General features: G+C 47.0%; 1 protein-coding gene across 4 annotated transcripts in view; it reads left to right on the top strand.

Moving 5' to 3' along the window:
• Positions 1-1204: 1204 nt before the first annotated feature.
• LOC132208461 (uncharacterized) overlaps positions 1205-14595 on the top strand; it is a 57183-nt gene continuing 43792 nt past the window's right edge. The window contains exons 1-2 of one of the 4 annotated variants that reach the window (XR_009444547.1): positions 1205-1364; positions 7842-7974. Coding sequence is in view for 3 of the 4 variants with exons in the window: in XM_059644008.1 (XP_059499991.1) it covers positions 7649-7974 (326 nt within the window). In the remaining variant the exon portion in view is untranslated. Of the gene's footprint in view, positions 1365-1627; positions 1771-6803; positions 7975-14595 lie in introns of those variants that run through there. The other 3 variants (XM_059644009.1, XM_059644008.1, XM_059644007.1) reach the window with 3 other exon arrangements.

The following is a 14595-nucleotide window of genomic DNA, read 5'->3' on the forward strand; positions in this document are numbered from 1 at the left end:
GTCCTGCCATTAACTGTGTATCCCTTTCCTTAACACTTGGTCTCCTAAAATGCAACACCTCATGCCTGCCCAGATTAAATTCCATCGGCCATTTCTCTGCTCGAGTTTGCAATTGGTCTGTATCTTGCTGTGTCCTTTGACAACCTCCCATGCTGCCCACAAGTCCATTGGTCCTTATATCATCTGCAAACTTACTAATCCCCCGTCTACATTTGCCACCAAGTCATTTACATATATCACAAACAGCAGAAGTCACATCGAAGCGGAACACCACTCGTCACTGAGCTGCAGCCAGAAAAACAGCTTTCCACCACTGAGACGGCAAGAACTGTAGATGCTGGAATCAGAGTTAGCCAAGTGTGGAGCTGGAGGAACGCAGCAGGTCAGGCAGCATCAGAGGAACAGGAAAGCTGACATTGTTGATGCTGCCTGGCCTGCTGTGTTCCTCCAGCCCTACACTGTGTTATCTTTGTTAGCCTTCCACCGCTACCGTCTGCCTTATATGGGCAGGACAAGTCACCATGGATCTCATGGATCCTAACCTTCTGGATGAGCATACCATGAGGAACCTTGTTAAAACGTTCGTATAATCCATGTATATGTTATCAACTGTTCTACCCAAATTGATCACCCTTGTCACCTCCGTGAAAACTTCAACTGACTTGGTAAGACTTAACCTGCCCCGCATAATGCCATGCTGGCTGTCCCTTATTAGCCCATACCTTTGAGACATGAGACACTCACCAGTCTGTAGTTTCCTGGAAAGTCCCTGTTTTCCTGCTTGAACAGAGGAACGACTTTATCCACTCACCAGTCTCCGCAACCCCTCCAGTGCCTGGCAAGTATATCAGATCCTATTGAAAGTGGTGTGTTGATGCATTTGTGTCATGATTGTGTTTTGTTTCAGCCCTAACATTCAAAGCAATGTAAGAATGTCTTTGTGCAGCAGGCGAGGTGTGATGAGACTGAGCCTTAATACAATTGCAAGATGTTGAAAATTTGCCATTATTTATGAAAACAGTGATAAATTTCCATGATCAACATTTCTGTTACACTGCAATGATTATCCCGTGGCATGTAAAATCAGAAAGATACGATAAAATGAGACTGGGTCATATGCAGGGAGAATGTTTGCCTTTGATGTCTATAGAAGTCGTGAAATATTTCCATGAATCTAAGCGTCACTTTTCCGTTCATTGAAGGACACAATCATCGCCTTGGAAGCTTCATCACGATACTACTTTGATTTCTTCTTCCCTCTTCAGAAATGCAATGTGCAAATTCAGTTCCTTGGTTTTGGAAGTCCCATTGAGAACACGATTCATTTGCGCCGGCAAAATGCTCTGACCGAGAAAGAATTGAAGGTGAGTTTGTAGTTTGGAAGATCGCAGCAATTTATGCATCAACTTCTTCATCGATAACGTTCCATTGCTTTCAAACTGCATTTTCCACTCTGCGAGATAATAACTGTTAGAACAAGCAACAGCATCGGTAGATGGGCTATGGGGAATGCAATGTTACAAAACCCAATCCATTCAACAACATATTTCAGATCTGTCAACAAATGAAATATTCCAGCACAGGATAAAACAAGGAAGATGAGAGTGAGGAGGCAGTAGTTCTGATGACTTAAGAACAGAAATTTACCTTTCTCCATTCGAGCAAAAAAGCAGGCACACAAATAAATAATAATCTAACAATGCATGTGTGCAACGGAGGCTACAGAGGGACTAAAAATGCCGAATTGTTGTCATGCGTATTGCTGAAAGGGTGAGTGAAACAGATTCTGTGGTAAATTTGAAGAAATACGGATAATGCATCTCAGGATGTTGGAGAAAGAATATTTATGGACTGAGGCAAATCGTATTGCCCTTTAAAGGAGTTATTAGGTTCATATTGAATTGAAACACTTCCTTGTGTGCTGAAAGCTTTAGTTTAGTTGCAGCTGGATGACAATTTCTGTTCCTGGTAGTATTTAGCAAACTGTTAAAAGTGAATGTCACTGCACAGAATTCCAAACATAACTCCAATCAGTACAGAAAATATCCAAGGGGTATGATGAGTTGTATCCTCTCATGTTGAACAACGCAGCTCCAGATACAATGGAGGCACTGATGATAATCTTCCAAGAATCCTTAGATTGTGGAAAATTCTCAGAGGATTGAAAGATTGTGAACATAACACCATTATTACAAAGATACTTGGACAAAATAGTAAGCAAGTATTGCCAATTTAGGTCAACCTGGGGAGATGTTCATGCCGGCAATGAAAGATGAAATAACAGGGTACTGAGTGTGCTATAACATCCTACAGAGTTAACATCCTTTCATAAAGGGGAAATAATACTTGACAAACTTGCTACAGTGCTTTGAGAAGGAAACAAACATTACTGATGAAGGACCACCAGTTGATGTAGTACATTGAGATTTCAACAAAGCATTTGATAAGGTACAGCTCATAAGGTGTCTCAAAAGAAAAGAGCCCGTGTGTTCAAGGGTAGTATGTTCGGATGGACGGAGGACTGCATCGTAAATAGAAGTAGAGTTGTAGCAGCAGGATGGTAACTTACAAGTCATGTACGGCCACAGAGCGAGTGCTGCGGAGGCCGAACACCTCGTGTTGACTGGGTTGATTTCGGAAATGGCAGAGGGGATTGCTATGCTGAGGAAAGTTGGGCTACACTCACTGGAGTTTATAAGATTGAAAAAAAACTTATTTTTTCGACATTTAAGATTCTTAAGAGGCTTGATAGTGTATATCCGTAGAGATGACTCCCATTTGTGAAAGATTTTACAACCAGAGGCCACATTTTCAAATTGGTTGCCTATTAACTCAGGGAAGAATTACTTCTTTCAGGTTGTAGCAATTTATTGAACACTTCAACCAAGAGTTCAGGCAGACCCTCTAATAAGAGACACCTCCTCTGTATTAATTCTCTAGATTTGACAGAAGATCGGCCCTGTGAGAGGGTCAGTACTGAGGTATTGAAGCTTTGTCAGAAGGCGAATAATGAGTGCGGGCACTGAAGAAGTTCCTCATTGACAGGGGTTCAGTCCTGACCCCTGTGAGAGTTCATCATTGTCAGATGGTCAATACTGAGACAATGCTTCCTTGTAAAAGGATCAGCACTAAAGATCTGCCACACATTTTTAGTGTCAGTGTTGAGGAAATGCAGCAATATGAGTGGGTCCGAACTGTGGGAGTGCATTATTGTCAGAACGCCAAGACTGAGGCAGCACCTCATTCTAAGGTGAGGCAATGCCATACAAATAGAAGGTCAGTCCTGAGATATTGCTGCTGTGAGATGGTCAGAAATGAAGGTGCCTCCTTCTCAGATGGTCAGAACTGAGGGATTGAAGCATTGTCAGAGCTTCAATACCGAGGCCTTGCTTCGTTGTCAAAGGGTCAAATCTGTGGGAGTGCGATATTGTCAGAGGATCAATGCTGAGGCAGTGCCTCATAATAATGGTGTGTTTTTGATGACAGCGTGCATCGAAGTGGTTCTTTTGTGATTCTATCAAGTGCAGTTAAAGGAATGCTTGCCAATTTTCTGAAAGATGAACATTTATTGAGGAAAGAAAAGATGGAGAAAGAGTAATTATAAAGAATAACATGTAGAGAGTAAAAAAGAATAAGCCTCATGTTCTTGTGGCCGTGAGGGACCCCTCGATCAATGGCTGGCCTGGAGGCTGAGGTTGTTCCTGGCACCGTTCGCGGTCTCATTCCGAGATGACGTCCAGTGCCGAGGAACAAAATGCTCCCTCTGCTCCGGTGTAACAAACAACTTGGCAAAGAAAAAAACCAGTTACAGAAATAAAATTAACTGTAAAACAGGAATGCTGACAAGACTCATTCAAAGGAAACCATTTCTCAAATATCAAGAACTGTTACCCTTCAGCCCATCCTATTCATGGGGTTGGAACTGCTAGTACCACACGAATGCAGCATCACGACTGAGGCAATGCAGCACTGTGCGAGGGTCAGTATTAAGGGTCAGTTTTGAGGCAGTGCCTTGATGTTATGGAGTCAGAACATTATTGCCACATGTTCAATACAGACAGTGTGTTGACCCTCTGTCAATGCTTCAATGCCTCAGTGCCTACCCTCTGATAATGAATCATTCCAACAGTTCTGACCCTATCTTGCAAGACCTCAGTATGACCTTTCTGACCCTATTACAGTGGGCCACTGCTGCAGTATTGACCATCTGATAATGATGCAATACCTCAGTTCTGACCCTCTGACAGTTGTGCAACACCTCAGTCCGCACCCTTTCATCATTCGGCGCTTGCTCAATTATGAGCCCTTTGTGAGTTAGTTGTGAGGCAAGACTTCATTGCTGCAGTGTCAGTGCTGAGAGCGGGCCTTTTTATTAGCTCATCAGTACCGAAGGTATTGGCTAATTGTCAGCAGGTCAGTTCTGAGGCAGCGTCTCTTTGCCCGAACCCTGACTCTAAACCCAGCCTCAGCCCTAAACCCATACAAACGCTCGCCTCAGGCTAACCCTCACCTCAGCCCTAACCCTAACCCTAACCCTATCCTCAGCGTAAACCCTCCCTACCCTCAGCCCTAATGCTGATCCTCAGACCGAACATCTAGTCTCAGCCCTAAAGTGAGCCTCAGTCCTACCACTGGCTATGGCCTCAGCCCTAAAATGAACCGTAACACACAGCCCCAATTAACACTTAGCCTCAACCCCAACCCTCACCTAAGCTCCAAATCTAACCTCAGCCCTAACCTAACCCCCAACACTTGCCTGCCAGAGAGTTAGTACTGAGGAAGTGCTTTAATTTCAGAGATTTAGTCCTGAGAATGCGCTTCATTTTCAGAGTGACCATCTGAAACAGCGTCTCATTGAAATGGGGTCAGAATTGCTGGAATGCTACATGGAATGGTGACAGATTGTAGGACTGTCGGTGGGTCAGATCTGAGGTAGTGCATCAACGGTGGATGGTCAGTGTTGAGGGAGTTCAGAGGATCAACGAAGAGGGAATGCCTCAATGCAATGGCGACAGAACTGAGAGAGGGCCACAGGATTAGAGATATGCCACATGATTCGAGATGGTAGGAAGTGCCTCATTGTCAGCAGGTCCGTTTTGTGGCCGGTCGCCATCGCTGGAGAGTCAGTTCTGAGGCAGTGCGTCTTTGTCAGAGGGTCTGTACTGAAGCAGTGCCTCATTATTCGAGAGGGTTTGGTGTGAGGCAGTATCTGATTGGTGCAAGGTCAGCCCTAAGGGAGTGCCTCTTTGTCAGAGGGTCAGTACTGAGTTAGCGACTCATTGTGAGGAGTTCAGAATTGAGGGACTGCCACGTGATGAGAGGGTCAAAACGGAGGTAGTGTGGCTGTATCTGACAGTCCGAAGGGAGTGCCATTGTTGGAAGGTCAGTTCTGAGAAACTGCCTCCGTGTAATGGCATCAGCATTGAAGCTAACCACGTGACGAGCCGATAAAAACTCAATTATTGCAGTAGCATCAGAGGGCCAGATCTGTAGGAGTGCATTATTTTCAGAGGTGAATACTGAGGCACAGCCTCAGTGTAAGGGGGTCAAAATTAAGGGAGTGCCACACAATTACAGGGCAGGACGGAAGTATTACAGCACTGTGTGCGGCGCAGAATCGATGGAGTGCATCATTGTTATACAGCCACAAGTGAGGCAGCGCCTCATTGTTTTGGATCAGAATAGGGTCAGTACTGAGAGTCAGTCGAGGTAGTGCAGAACTGTGGAGGTGTCAGAACTGAGGGAGAGCACCATTGTCAGCTGGTCAAAAGTGCCCCATTGTCGTAAGATCAGAACTGAGGGTGTGCCGCACAATGAGAGGGTCAATATAGAGGAAGTGACTCTTTGTCAGTGTTAATACTGAAGTATGACCTCATCTTGAGGGGATCAGGCTTCAGAGAATGCACTGTTGTCAGAGGGTCGGCACAGCAGCAGGGCTATGTTGTAAGGGGGTCAGAATTGAAGGAGTGCCACCCGTTTTAGAAGGTCAGTACAGAGGTAATCTAGCACTGTCAGAGGTAAGTCCTGATGGAGTGCCTCATTGTCATTGGATCAGTTTTCAGGCAGTACCTCTTTGGCAGAGCGTCAGTACTGACGCAGTGCCTGATTGTAATGGGATCAGAATTCAAGGAGTGCCACTGCCTCACTGAGGTACTGCAGCTCTATCAGAGGGTCAGTGGCCTATTGTCAGAGGGTCTGTTTGAGCCAGTGCCTACTTGGCAGAGTGTCAGCAATTAGGGAGTTTGCCTTTATCAGAGGGTCAGAACGAGAGAGTGCATTTGTAGCAGAGTGTCAATACTCAGCCTTGTCCGCCCAAGTCCAACACCAGCACCTCCACATCATCCGCCCACCCTGAGGACTGACCCTCCACCAATGAGCTACTGCCTCACACTGGACTGACCAACAATGAGACACTATCCCTCCAGACCCCCTGACAAAGAAGCAGTGCCTCAGTACTGACCGTCAGGCAAGGAAGGCTCTCTGTCAGTACTGACCCTCTCACAAGGAGACACTGCCTCAGATCATGACCCTCTGACAATAATGCACGCCCACAGTTCAGATTCTATGACGCTGTTCCAGTACCTCAGTACTGAGTCTCTGTTAGTGTGGCACTGCTTCAATTCTGACCCTTCTATCATGAGACACTGCCTCAGTATCGACAGTCTGACAATAGTTCACTCCCACTATTCTGATGCTCTGACAGTGCTCCTATACCTCAGTACTCACTAATTAACAATGAGCGTTAGCGTGAGAGGGTGGCTAGGGTTTGGGTTAGGACCGAGGCTAGGGGTTAGGTGTGAGGATTGGACGAGGTTTTGGATGAGGGCAGAGTTAGGGTGAGGGATGAGACTTGTGTTAGGGTGACTAATGAGGTTAAGTTTGGAGTTGGTAGTTTTGTAGGCCTGAAGCCACGGTTAGGTTTGGGGTTGGACTGATTAGACCCACTCTGACCCATTACAATGAGGTACTACCACAGAACTGACTCTCTGTCGATAAAGAACATGAGATGCTGTCAGCTTGTCCAATCAGAGGTCCAATATTAAGGAAATAGTGCACTGTTGGAGGGTTGATAAATATAATATAACATAAAGGGAGTGCTGCACTGTCAGAGGGTTAATGACGTGGGAGTGCTGAAATAGCGCAGAATCAGACCTGAGAGAGTGCTGCACGTTCAGAGAGTTAGTACTGAGGGAGTGCTATAATGTCAGAGGATTGATATCAAGAGGCACCGCCGAAGGATCAGTAGCGCAGTACTGTCCGAAGGCCAATATTGAGAGAGTTCTGCTGCGTCAGTGGGGGTCGACATGACAGAATTGCGACACTATCAGTGTATGGATGTCAGACGGTCAGTTCTGAGGGAGGGCTACGCTGTTGGAGGGTCAGTATTGAGTGTGTGCGCGACACTCAGATGATCACTTTGTTGGAGTTCTGCACTGTAACGGAGTGCCACACTGGCAGCGGGTTAATATTAAGGGAGTGCTGCACTGTCAGAGGGTTAAAGATGAGGGAGGGCTTCTCTTTGTGGGGGTGGGTATGAAAGAGAACCTCCCGTTCGGGGATCGATATTAATGTTGTAGAGTCAGTAGAGAGGCAGTGCTGCACTGTGGAGGGTCAATAAGAAGCATGTAGCTCCACTGGCAAGGTGCCAATGATGACAGAATGCTGCACTGCCAGAGGTTCAGCAATGAGGGAAAACTGTATTGTCAGAGTGTCTTCGTCAAGAAAGTGCCACTCTGTCGGAAGGCCAATATTAAGGGAGTGCTGCACTGTCACAGGATCAATATTAGGGGTGTGTTGCACTAACAGAGGGTCAGTGTTGATTGAATGCTTGACTGTTGCAGAGCCAGGACTGAGGGAATCCTGCATCGTTACGGTGTCATCATTGAGGGAGTGCTGCACTGTTGAAGGGCCGATAGTAAGGGAGTGTGACACTGTCAGAGTGTCATTACCAAAGGTGGGCTACAGTATCAAAGGGTGAGTAATGAGGGAATGCTGCGCTGTCGGAGGGTCAGCACTGAGGTGGGCTGTACTGTCAGATCGACAATATAAATAATAATGTCAGGGGAGTGCTGCATTGTGAGTTGGTCCATATTAAGGGAACGCTGAAACTGTCAGTGATGCTCAGGGTGTGCAACACTGTCAGAGGGAGTGATGTATTCTGAGTGTCAGCACGGAGGCTGACCTTCACTGTAATTGTGTCAGAATTAAAAGACCGGTCAGAGGATATAAAGTGAGGCATTTCAGAGCCATCAGAAGGTCGAAACTGAGGTGTTTCAGATCAGTTTGAGGGTGGCTCATTTTAATGTGGTCAGACTTGAGCAAGTGCTTCATTGTCAGAGGCTCAGAACCAAGTGAGTGCCTCGTTATCAGACACTGTCCTAAAGAGGGCCTTGTTGTTCGTGGCTGTGTTGTAAGGCAATTCCTCATTGCTGCAGGATCAGCCTTGAGAGTGTGCCAGTCTGGAAGGAGTGCCTAAAAACTGAGGGAGTGCTACACAATTAGAGATTCAGCGCTGAGTAAGTGCCTCATTGTCACAGAGTTAGTTCTGAGGCAGGGTCACATTGCCTGAGGGTCAATTCTGAGGGTGTATTAGGAGCAGACTGTAAATACTGAGTCAGTAGCTCAGTGCATTGGATTCAGAGTTGATGGAGTACAAGATGATTAGAAGTTCAGTCCTGAAGTATTGCAGCTCTGTCAGAGGGTCAGAACTGAGGGGGCAGTGCTTTACTGTCAGCGGATCAGTTCTGAGGCAGTACCTCATTGCTGGAGGGTCAGATGTGGACGAGTGTCACATTGTCAGAAGGCCAGTTCTGAATAAGTGACTTTTTGTCAGAAGGCCAATACTCAGTCAGTGGCTCATTTTGAGCAGATCAGAATTGAGGGTTTGCAACACTTGTCAAGATTCAGTCTGGAGACATTACTGCTACATGCCTGAATTGAGGGAGTGCTACAAGATTGGAGGGTGAAAATAAACCCGAAAACAGTGACCCCTTTCAATAACCTGTAAAACACAGGGATGACTGTAAATAATCCCTAAAACGCAGAGGCCTTTGTAGGAGTGCCTCAGTGTAATGTTTTCAGAATTGAGGGAGTGCCACGTGATTACAGATTCACTGCTGATGGAGTAGCTCATTGTCACGGGGTCAGTTCTGAGGCAGGGCTGCTTTGCTGGAGGGTCACTTCTGAGTGAGTGTATTAGTATCAGCCCCGTGTTGTAGGGACTGTACTTTTCCAGGAAGACAGTTAGAATAATCTTTAATTATAAACTAATCTGAAATACTGTTTGACTTGTTAAGGTGACAACACATCCTGAGTCACCTGCAGAATACGCACTTGCTCTCCCTGTGTCTCTGGGTAAGCAAAGGTAGTTTCTTTCAGACTACTCTCGGAAATGAAGTGCTGCGCTGGTGGTCAGTATTGAAGGAATGCTCCATTGTTGGAGGATCAGTACTGAGGGAGTGCTGGACTGTCACAGGGCCAAGATTATGGGTGTGCTGTGCTTTCAGAAGGTCACAAGCAAACAAGCACTGCCAGACATAAAAAACAAAAGAACTGCGGATGCTGCAAGTCGGGAACAAAAAGAAAGTTGCCGGAAAATCTCAGCAGGCCTGGCAGCATCTGTGCAGGAGAAAACAGATTCAACGTTTCGAGTCCATTGACCCTTCCTCAGAACTGGGGATCTTCCTCAGAACAGTTCTGAGGAAGGGTCACTGGACCCGAAATGTTAGCTCTGTTTTTGCCTCCACAGATGCTGCCAGACCTGCTGAGCTTTTCCAGCACTGCCAGACAACTGACGCTCCGATTGTGAAACACTCCCTCAGTACTGACCCTCCAACACTGCGTACTCTCTGATGACTGATTCTCTGATGGTGCATCTCTGCCACAGAATTCACCCTCCGTCATACTGGTGTTCTCTCAGCAATAACACTCTGAGAATGCCATGCTCCCTTACCATTGACACTCTGGCCGTGGGACACCACTTCAAATTTAACCCTTCAGCAGTGCAGCACACAGTCATCATTGCCTCTCTGATATTGCAGTGCTGCCTTCATACTGACCGTTTCACAGTGCAGGACACAGTAATATTGAACATCTTAAAGTGCCGCTCTCCCTCAGTGCTGACCCCCCTCTCATTTCTGACCCATTCAGTGTAGCATACCATTTATTCTGAACCCCTCAGTGCAGCGCTCCCTCAACGCTGACCTGCTTCAGTGCTGACCCCCTTCAGTCCTGATCCCCCTCAGAACAGCACTCCCGCAGTGCTGACCCCACACTGTGCTGCACTCCCTCAGAGCTCACCCACTTATCCCTGACGACCCCCTCACTTCAGCACTCCCTGATCACCTGGTCGTGCATCACTCCCTTTCTCCGACCCCTCGGACGGTGCAGCACTACGTCAGCGCTGACCCGCCAACAAGATAATGTCAGAGAGATGTTCTCCCATCACATTGACCCTCTGAGACTGGAACATTTACTAATGTTGGCCCTCTCACAGTGAAGCTCTCCGTTTAGTCCCTCTGACAGACCGCATGCCTTTTATTACAGGTCTTTTCACAACGCACTGCCCCGTCATCATTGATTCTCTGACAGTGCAGCCCTCTGTTAATATTGAATTTGTGACAGTGCACAACACCATTAATATTTGCCCTCTGATAGTGCAGCTCTTCCTCAGTCCTGACTCTCTGACAATGCAGCAGTCCCCTAATTACTGTCAGAGGGTCGATACTGAGAGAATGCTGCACTGTCAGAGTCAGCTGCCCGCAGTCCTATCAGACATTCAGTATTGAAGGTCTGGGAGAGGGTGAGTGTCAGTGAATTCTGCACTGCAACAGGGCCAACAGTGTTGTCCCATGGCCAGAGTGTCCATGGTAAGGAAGAACTGCAATGTCCATGTAACAGGGTCAGGACTGAGGTCAGAATTTTGACAGTACTGCAGGATTAGAGAGTCAGTGTTGTGGCTGAGGAGCACTCTGAGGCCCAGTACTGAGGGAAAGCTTCATGATCAATGGGTCAGTTCTAAAGCTGTGCTACTTTGTCAGAGGGCCATACTAATGCAGTGCCTCATTGTAATGGGATAAGAATTGAGGGAATGTCGCACATGCATCACTAGCTCATCATTGACTGTCTAACAGTGCAGCACACTCTTAGTATTGACCTTCCAACAGTGTAGAGCAGTGTGACACATTAGGTATTAAGAGAGTACTGCACTGTAAGAGGGTCAATGATGGGAGAGTGCTGTGCTGTTGGAAGGTGTGTACTGAAAGGGAGCCGCCCTGCCAGAGGGCCTATATTAAGGCAGTGCAGCATTGTGAGAGGGTCGATATTTAGTGCATGCTCCTGTCTCAGAGGGTCAATTTGATGGGACAACATGCCTCTGAAACTAACTTGTTGGAGTGCTGCACCGCCTGAGGGTTCGTCTGAAGGGAGTGATGCCCTGTCAGATGATGAGCTTTCCCTCATCTTGAACCATCTGACAGTGCAGCACTCCCATCATATTAACCCGCTACCAGTGTGGCACTTGCTTACAATTGAACTTCTGACAGTGCACAAGTCCAACAAAATGATCCTCTTGAGTGTCGCACACACTCAATATTGGCCCTCCACCAGTGCAGCACTCCCTCAGGACTGACTGTCTGACATTGATACGTGGATCGTGGAGCAATCCTGTAATATTGAGCCACTGACACAGCAGAACTCCCTCAATATTGTTTTTCTGACAGTAATGCACTACTGATCCTTCGGCAGTGCCCCTTGATATCAATCTTTTCACATTAGACCACTCCCTCAGCACTAACTCTCTGAATGTGCAGCACTTCTCAGGACTGATTCTGTGATATTTCAGCACTCCTACATCATTAACCGTCTGACAGTGCAGCCCTCCCTTTATATCAACCCTCCAACAGTGCAGTGTTTCCTTAATATTGGACCTCTGATTGTGTGATACTCCCTCAGTGCGAAACTCTGACAATACAGCACTCTCTCTGAAATAACTCTCTGATTAAGCACTTCCTCTGTGCTGACCCTCTGAAAATGGAGCTTTCTCTCATGACTGACCCTTTGCAGTGCTGCACTGCCTCAGTACTCACTCACCACAAGTGCAGCACTCCATTAAGAGTGATCCTCTGACAGTGTGGCTCTCCCCTAATATTGGTCCACCGACTGTGTGGCACTCCCTTAATACTGACCTGCTCGCGGTGCATCACTGCTCTAATATCAAACCTGCAGCTCTATCAGAGGGTCAATCCTGAGCAAGTGCCCCATCGTCAGCATGTCAATTCTTAGGCAGTGCCTCTATATCAGTGAGTCAACATTGAGGTAGCTCCTGACGGTCAGAATTACGGGAGTGCCTCATATTTAGAGGGTCATTAACTGAGGGACAGCCTCATGATCAGCGGGTCAGTCTTTACGGACTGCCTTATAGCCAGTGTGTCAGTTCTGAGGCAGTGCCCTCAATGTAACAGATTTAGAAATGGGGGAGGGGAAACATGATTAGAAGGTCAGTAGCAAGCTATTGGAACTTTGTCAGAGGGTCAGTACTCAGCGAGTGCCTCATTGACATCGGGTCTATACAGAGGGTTTGCACTGAGGGAATGCTTCCTTGTCAGAGATTCAGAACTGAGAAAGTGCCTCATTGTCAGAGGCTCATTCCTGAGGCAGTGCCTCATTGTCAGAGTGACATAATCAGATAGCACTCCCTCAATTCTAAACCTTAATACTGACCCTCTGACAGTGAAGCACTGCCTCAGGACTGACCCTATGATAATCAAGTGTTCCTCAGGACTGAACCATTGACGATGTGACTCTCCATTCGTGTTGACCTTCTGATAATGGGGTTCTCCTTAAGTATTGACCCTCTGATGGTTGTGCACTGCCTCAGTACTGACCCTCTAAATATCTGCCACTCCGTCAATTCTGACCTCCTTACGATGAGGCATTTCCTCAATACTGACTGGGGTGCAGGTCTCTGGCACAGAGTCTGTCGCTCTTGAAACAAAGGGAAGGGGGTATAGGAGGAGAGTGTTAGTCATTGGGGACTGAATAGTTAGAGAGACAGATAGAAGGCTTGTTTGGAACCGAAGAGACTCACGATTGGTGCGTTGCCTCCAGGTGCTAGGGTCCGTGTTGTCTCGGATAGTGTCTTTGGGGTCCTGAAGGGAGAGGGTGACCAGCCCCAAGCCATGGTCCACATAGGTACCAACGACATAGGTAGAAAGAGGGATAGGGATGTCAGGCAGGATTTCAGGGAGCTCCGCTGGAAGCTGAGAGCTCAAACAAACGGAGTGGTTATCTCTGGTTTGTTACCCGTGCCAAGTGATAGCGAGGCAAAGAACAGGGAGAGATTTCAGCTGAAGACGTGGCTGCAGGGATGCTGCAGGTGGGAGGGCTTCAGGTACATGGACAATTGGGGCTCATTCTGGGGAAGGTGGGACCTGTACAAACAGGACGGTATCCACTTGAACCAGAGGGGCACTAATATCCTGGGCGGGAAATTTGCTAGTGCTTTTCGGGTGGGTTTAAACTAGCTTAGCAAGGGGATGGGAAACTGTGGTGTAGTTTCAGTACACAGGAGAAAGAGAATAGAGAGGACATGGACAGGATCTCAGTGTCACAGGAGTCACAAGACTGACAGATGGGGGAAGGCAATTATAATTGGGCAAGACTTAGGAGGCAAAGAATGGGGTAGCAAAATGCAGGGGATGGGGACAATCGAAATGGGGAGCTGGTTTAAGTAACAGATATTGCGTGTCCTTGATAGGTACGTCCCTGTCAGGCAGGGGTCAGTGATAAGGTAGGGGAACCGTGGTTTACTAAAGAAATTGTATCTCGCGTTAGGCAGAAGAGCGAGGTTTATGTGATGTTGAGATGAGATGGATCAGTTGATGCGATGGAGAGTTACAGATGAGCAAGGAAGGATTTAAAGAGAGAGTTAAGAAGAGCAAGGAGGGGTCCTGAGCAGTCATTCGCAGGTAGAATAAAGGAGATCCGTAAAGTTTTCTGAAGGTATGTGAGGAATATAAGGATGACTGGGGTAGGAATAGGGCCAATCAAAGACAGAAGTGGCAAGTTGTGTGTGGACCGGGTAGAGATCGGAGAGGTGCTAAATGAATATTTCTCATCTGTTTTCACTGAGGAAGAGGAGAATATCCTCGAGGAGACGACTGAGATACGTGCTATTAGACTTGAAAGGATTCAGGTTAGTAAGGAGGAGATGTTATCAATTCTAGAAGGTGTGGAGCTAGATAAATCCCCTGGGCCTGAGAGGATTTTTCCGAGAATTCTCTGGAAAGCTCGGGAGGAGGTGGCTGAGCCCTTGGCTTTGATCTTTGAGTCCTCATTGTCTGCAGGTTTAACACCAGAAGACTGGAGGATTGCAAATGTTGTGCCCTTGTTAAAGAAGGGTAGTAGAGATGAGCCAGGCAATTACAGCCAGTGAGCCTTACGTTGTTGCAGGAAAAGTTTTGGAAAGGGTTATAAGAGATAGGGTTAATAATCATCTCGGAAGCAACAATTTGATTGGAGATAGTCAACATGGATTTGTCAAGGGCAGGTCGTGTCTCACAAACCTCATGGAGATTTTGAGGAGGTGACCAAGCA

The sequence above is a fragment of the Stegostoma tigrinum genome, unplaced genomic scaffold, assembly GCF_030684315.1.
Source record: "Stegostoma tigrinum isolate sSteTig4 unplaced genomic scaffold, sSteTig4.hap1 scaffold_405, whole genome shotgun sequence".
Taxonomy (NCBI): domain Eukaryota; kingdom Metazoa; phylum Chordata; class Chondrichthyes; order Orectolobiformes; family Stegostomatidae; genus Stegostoma; species Stegostoma tigrinum.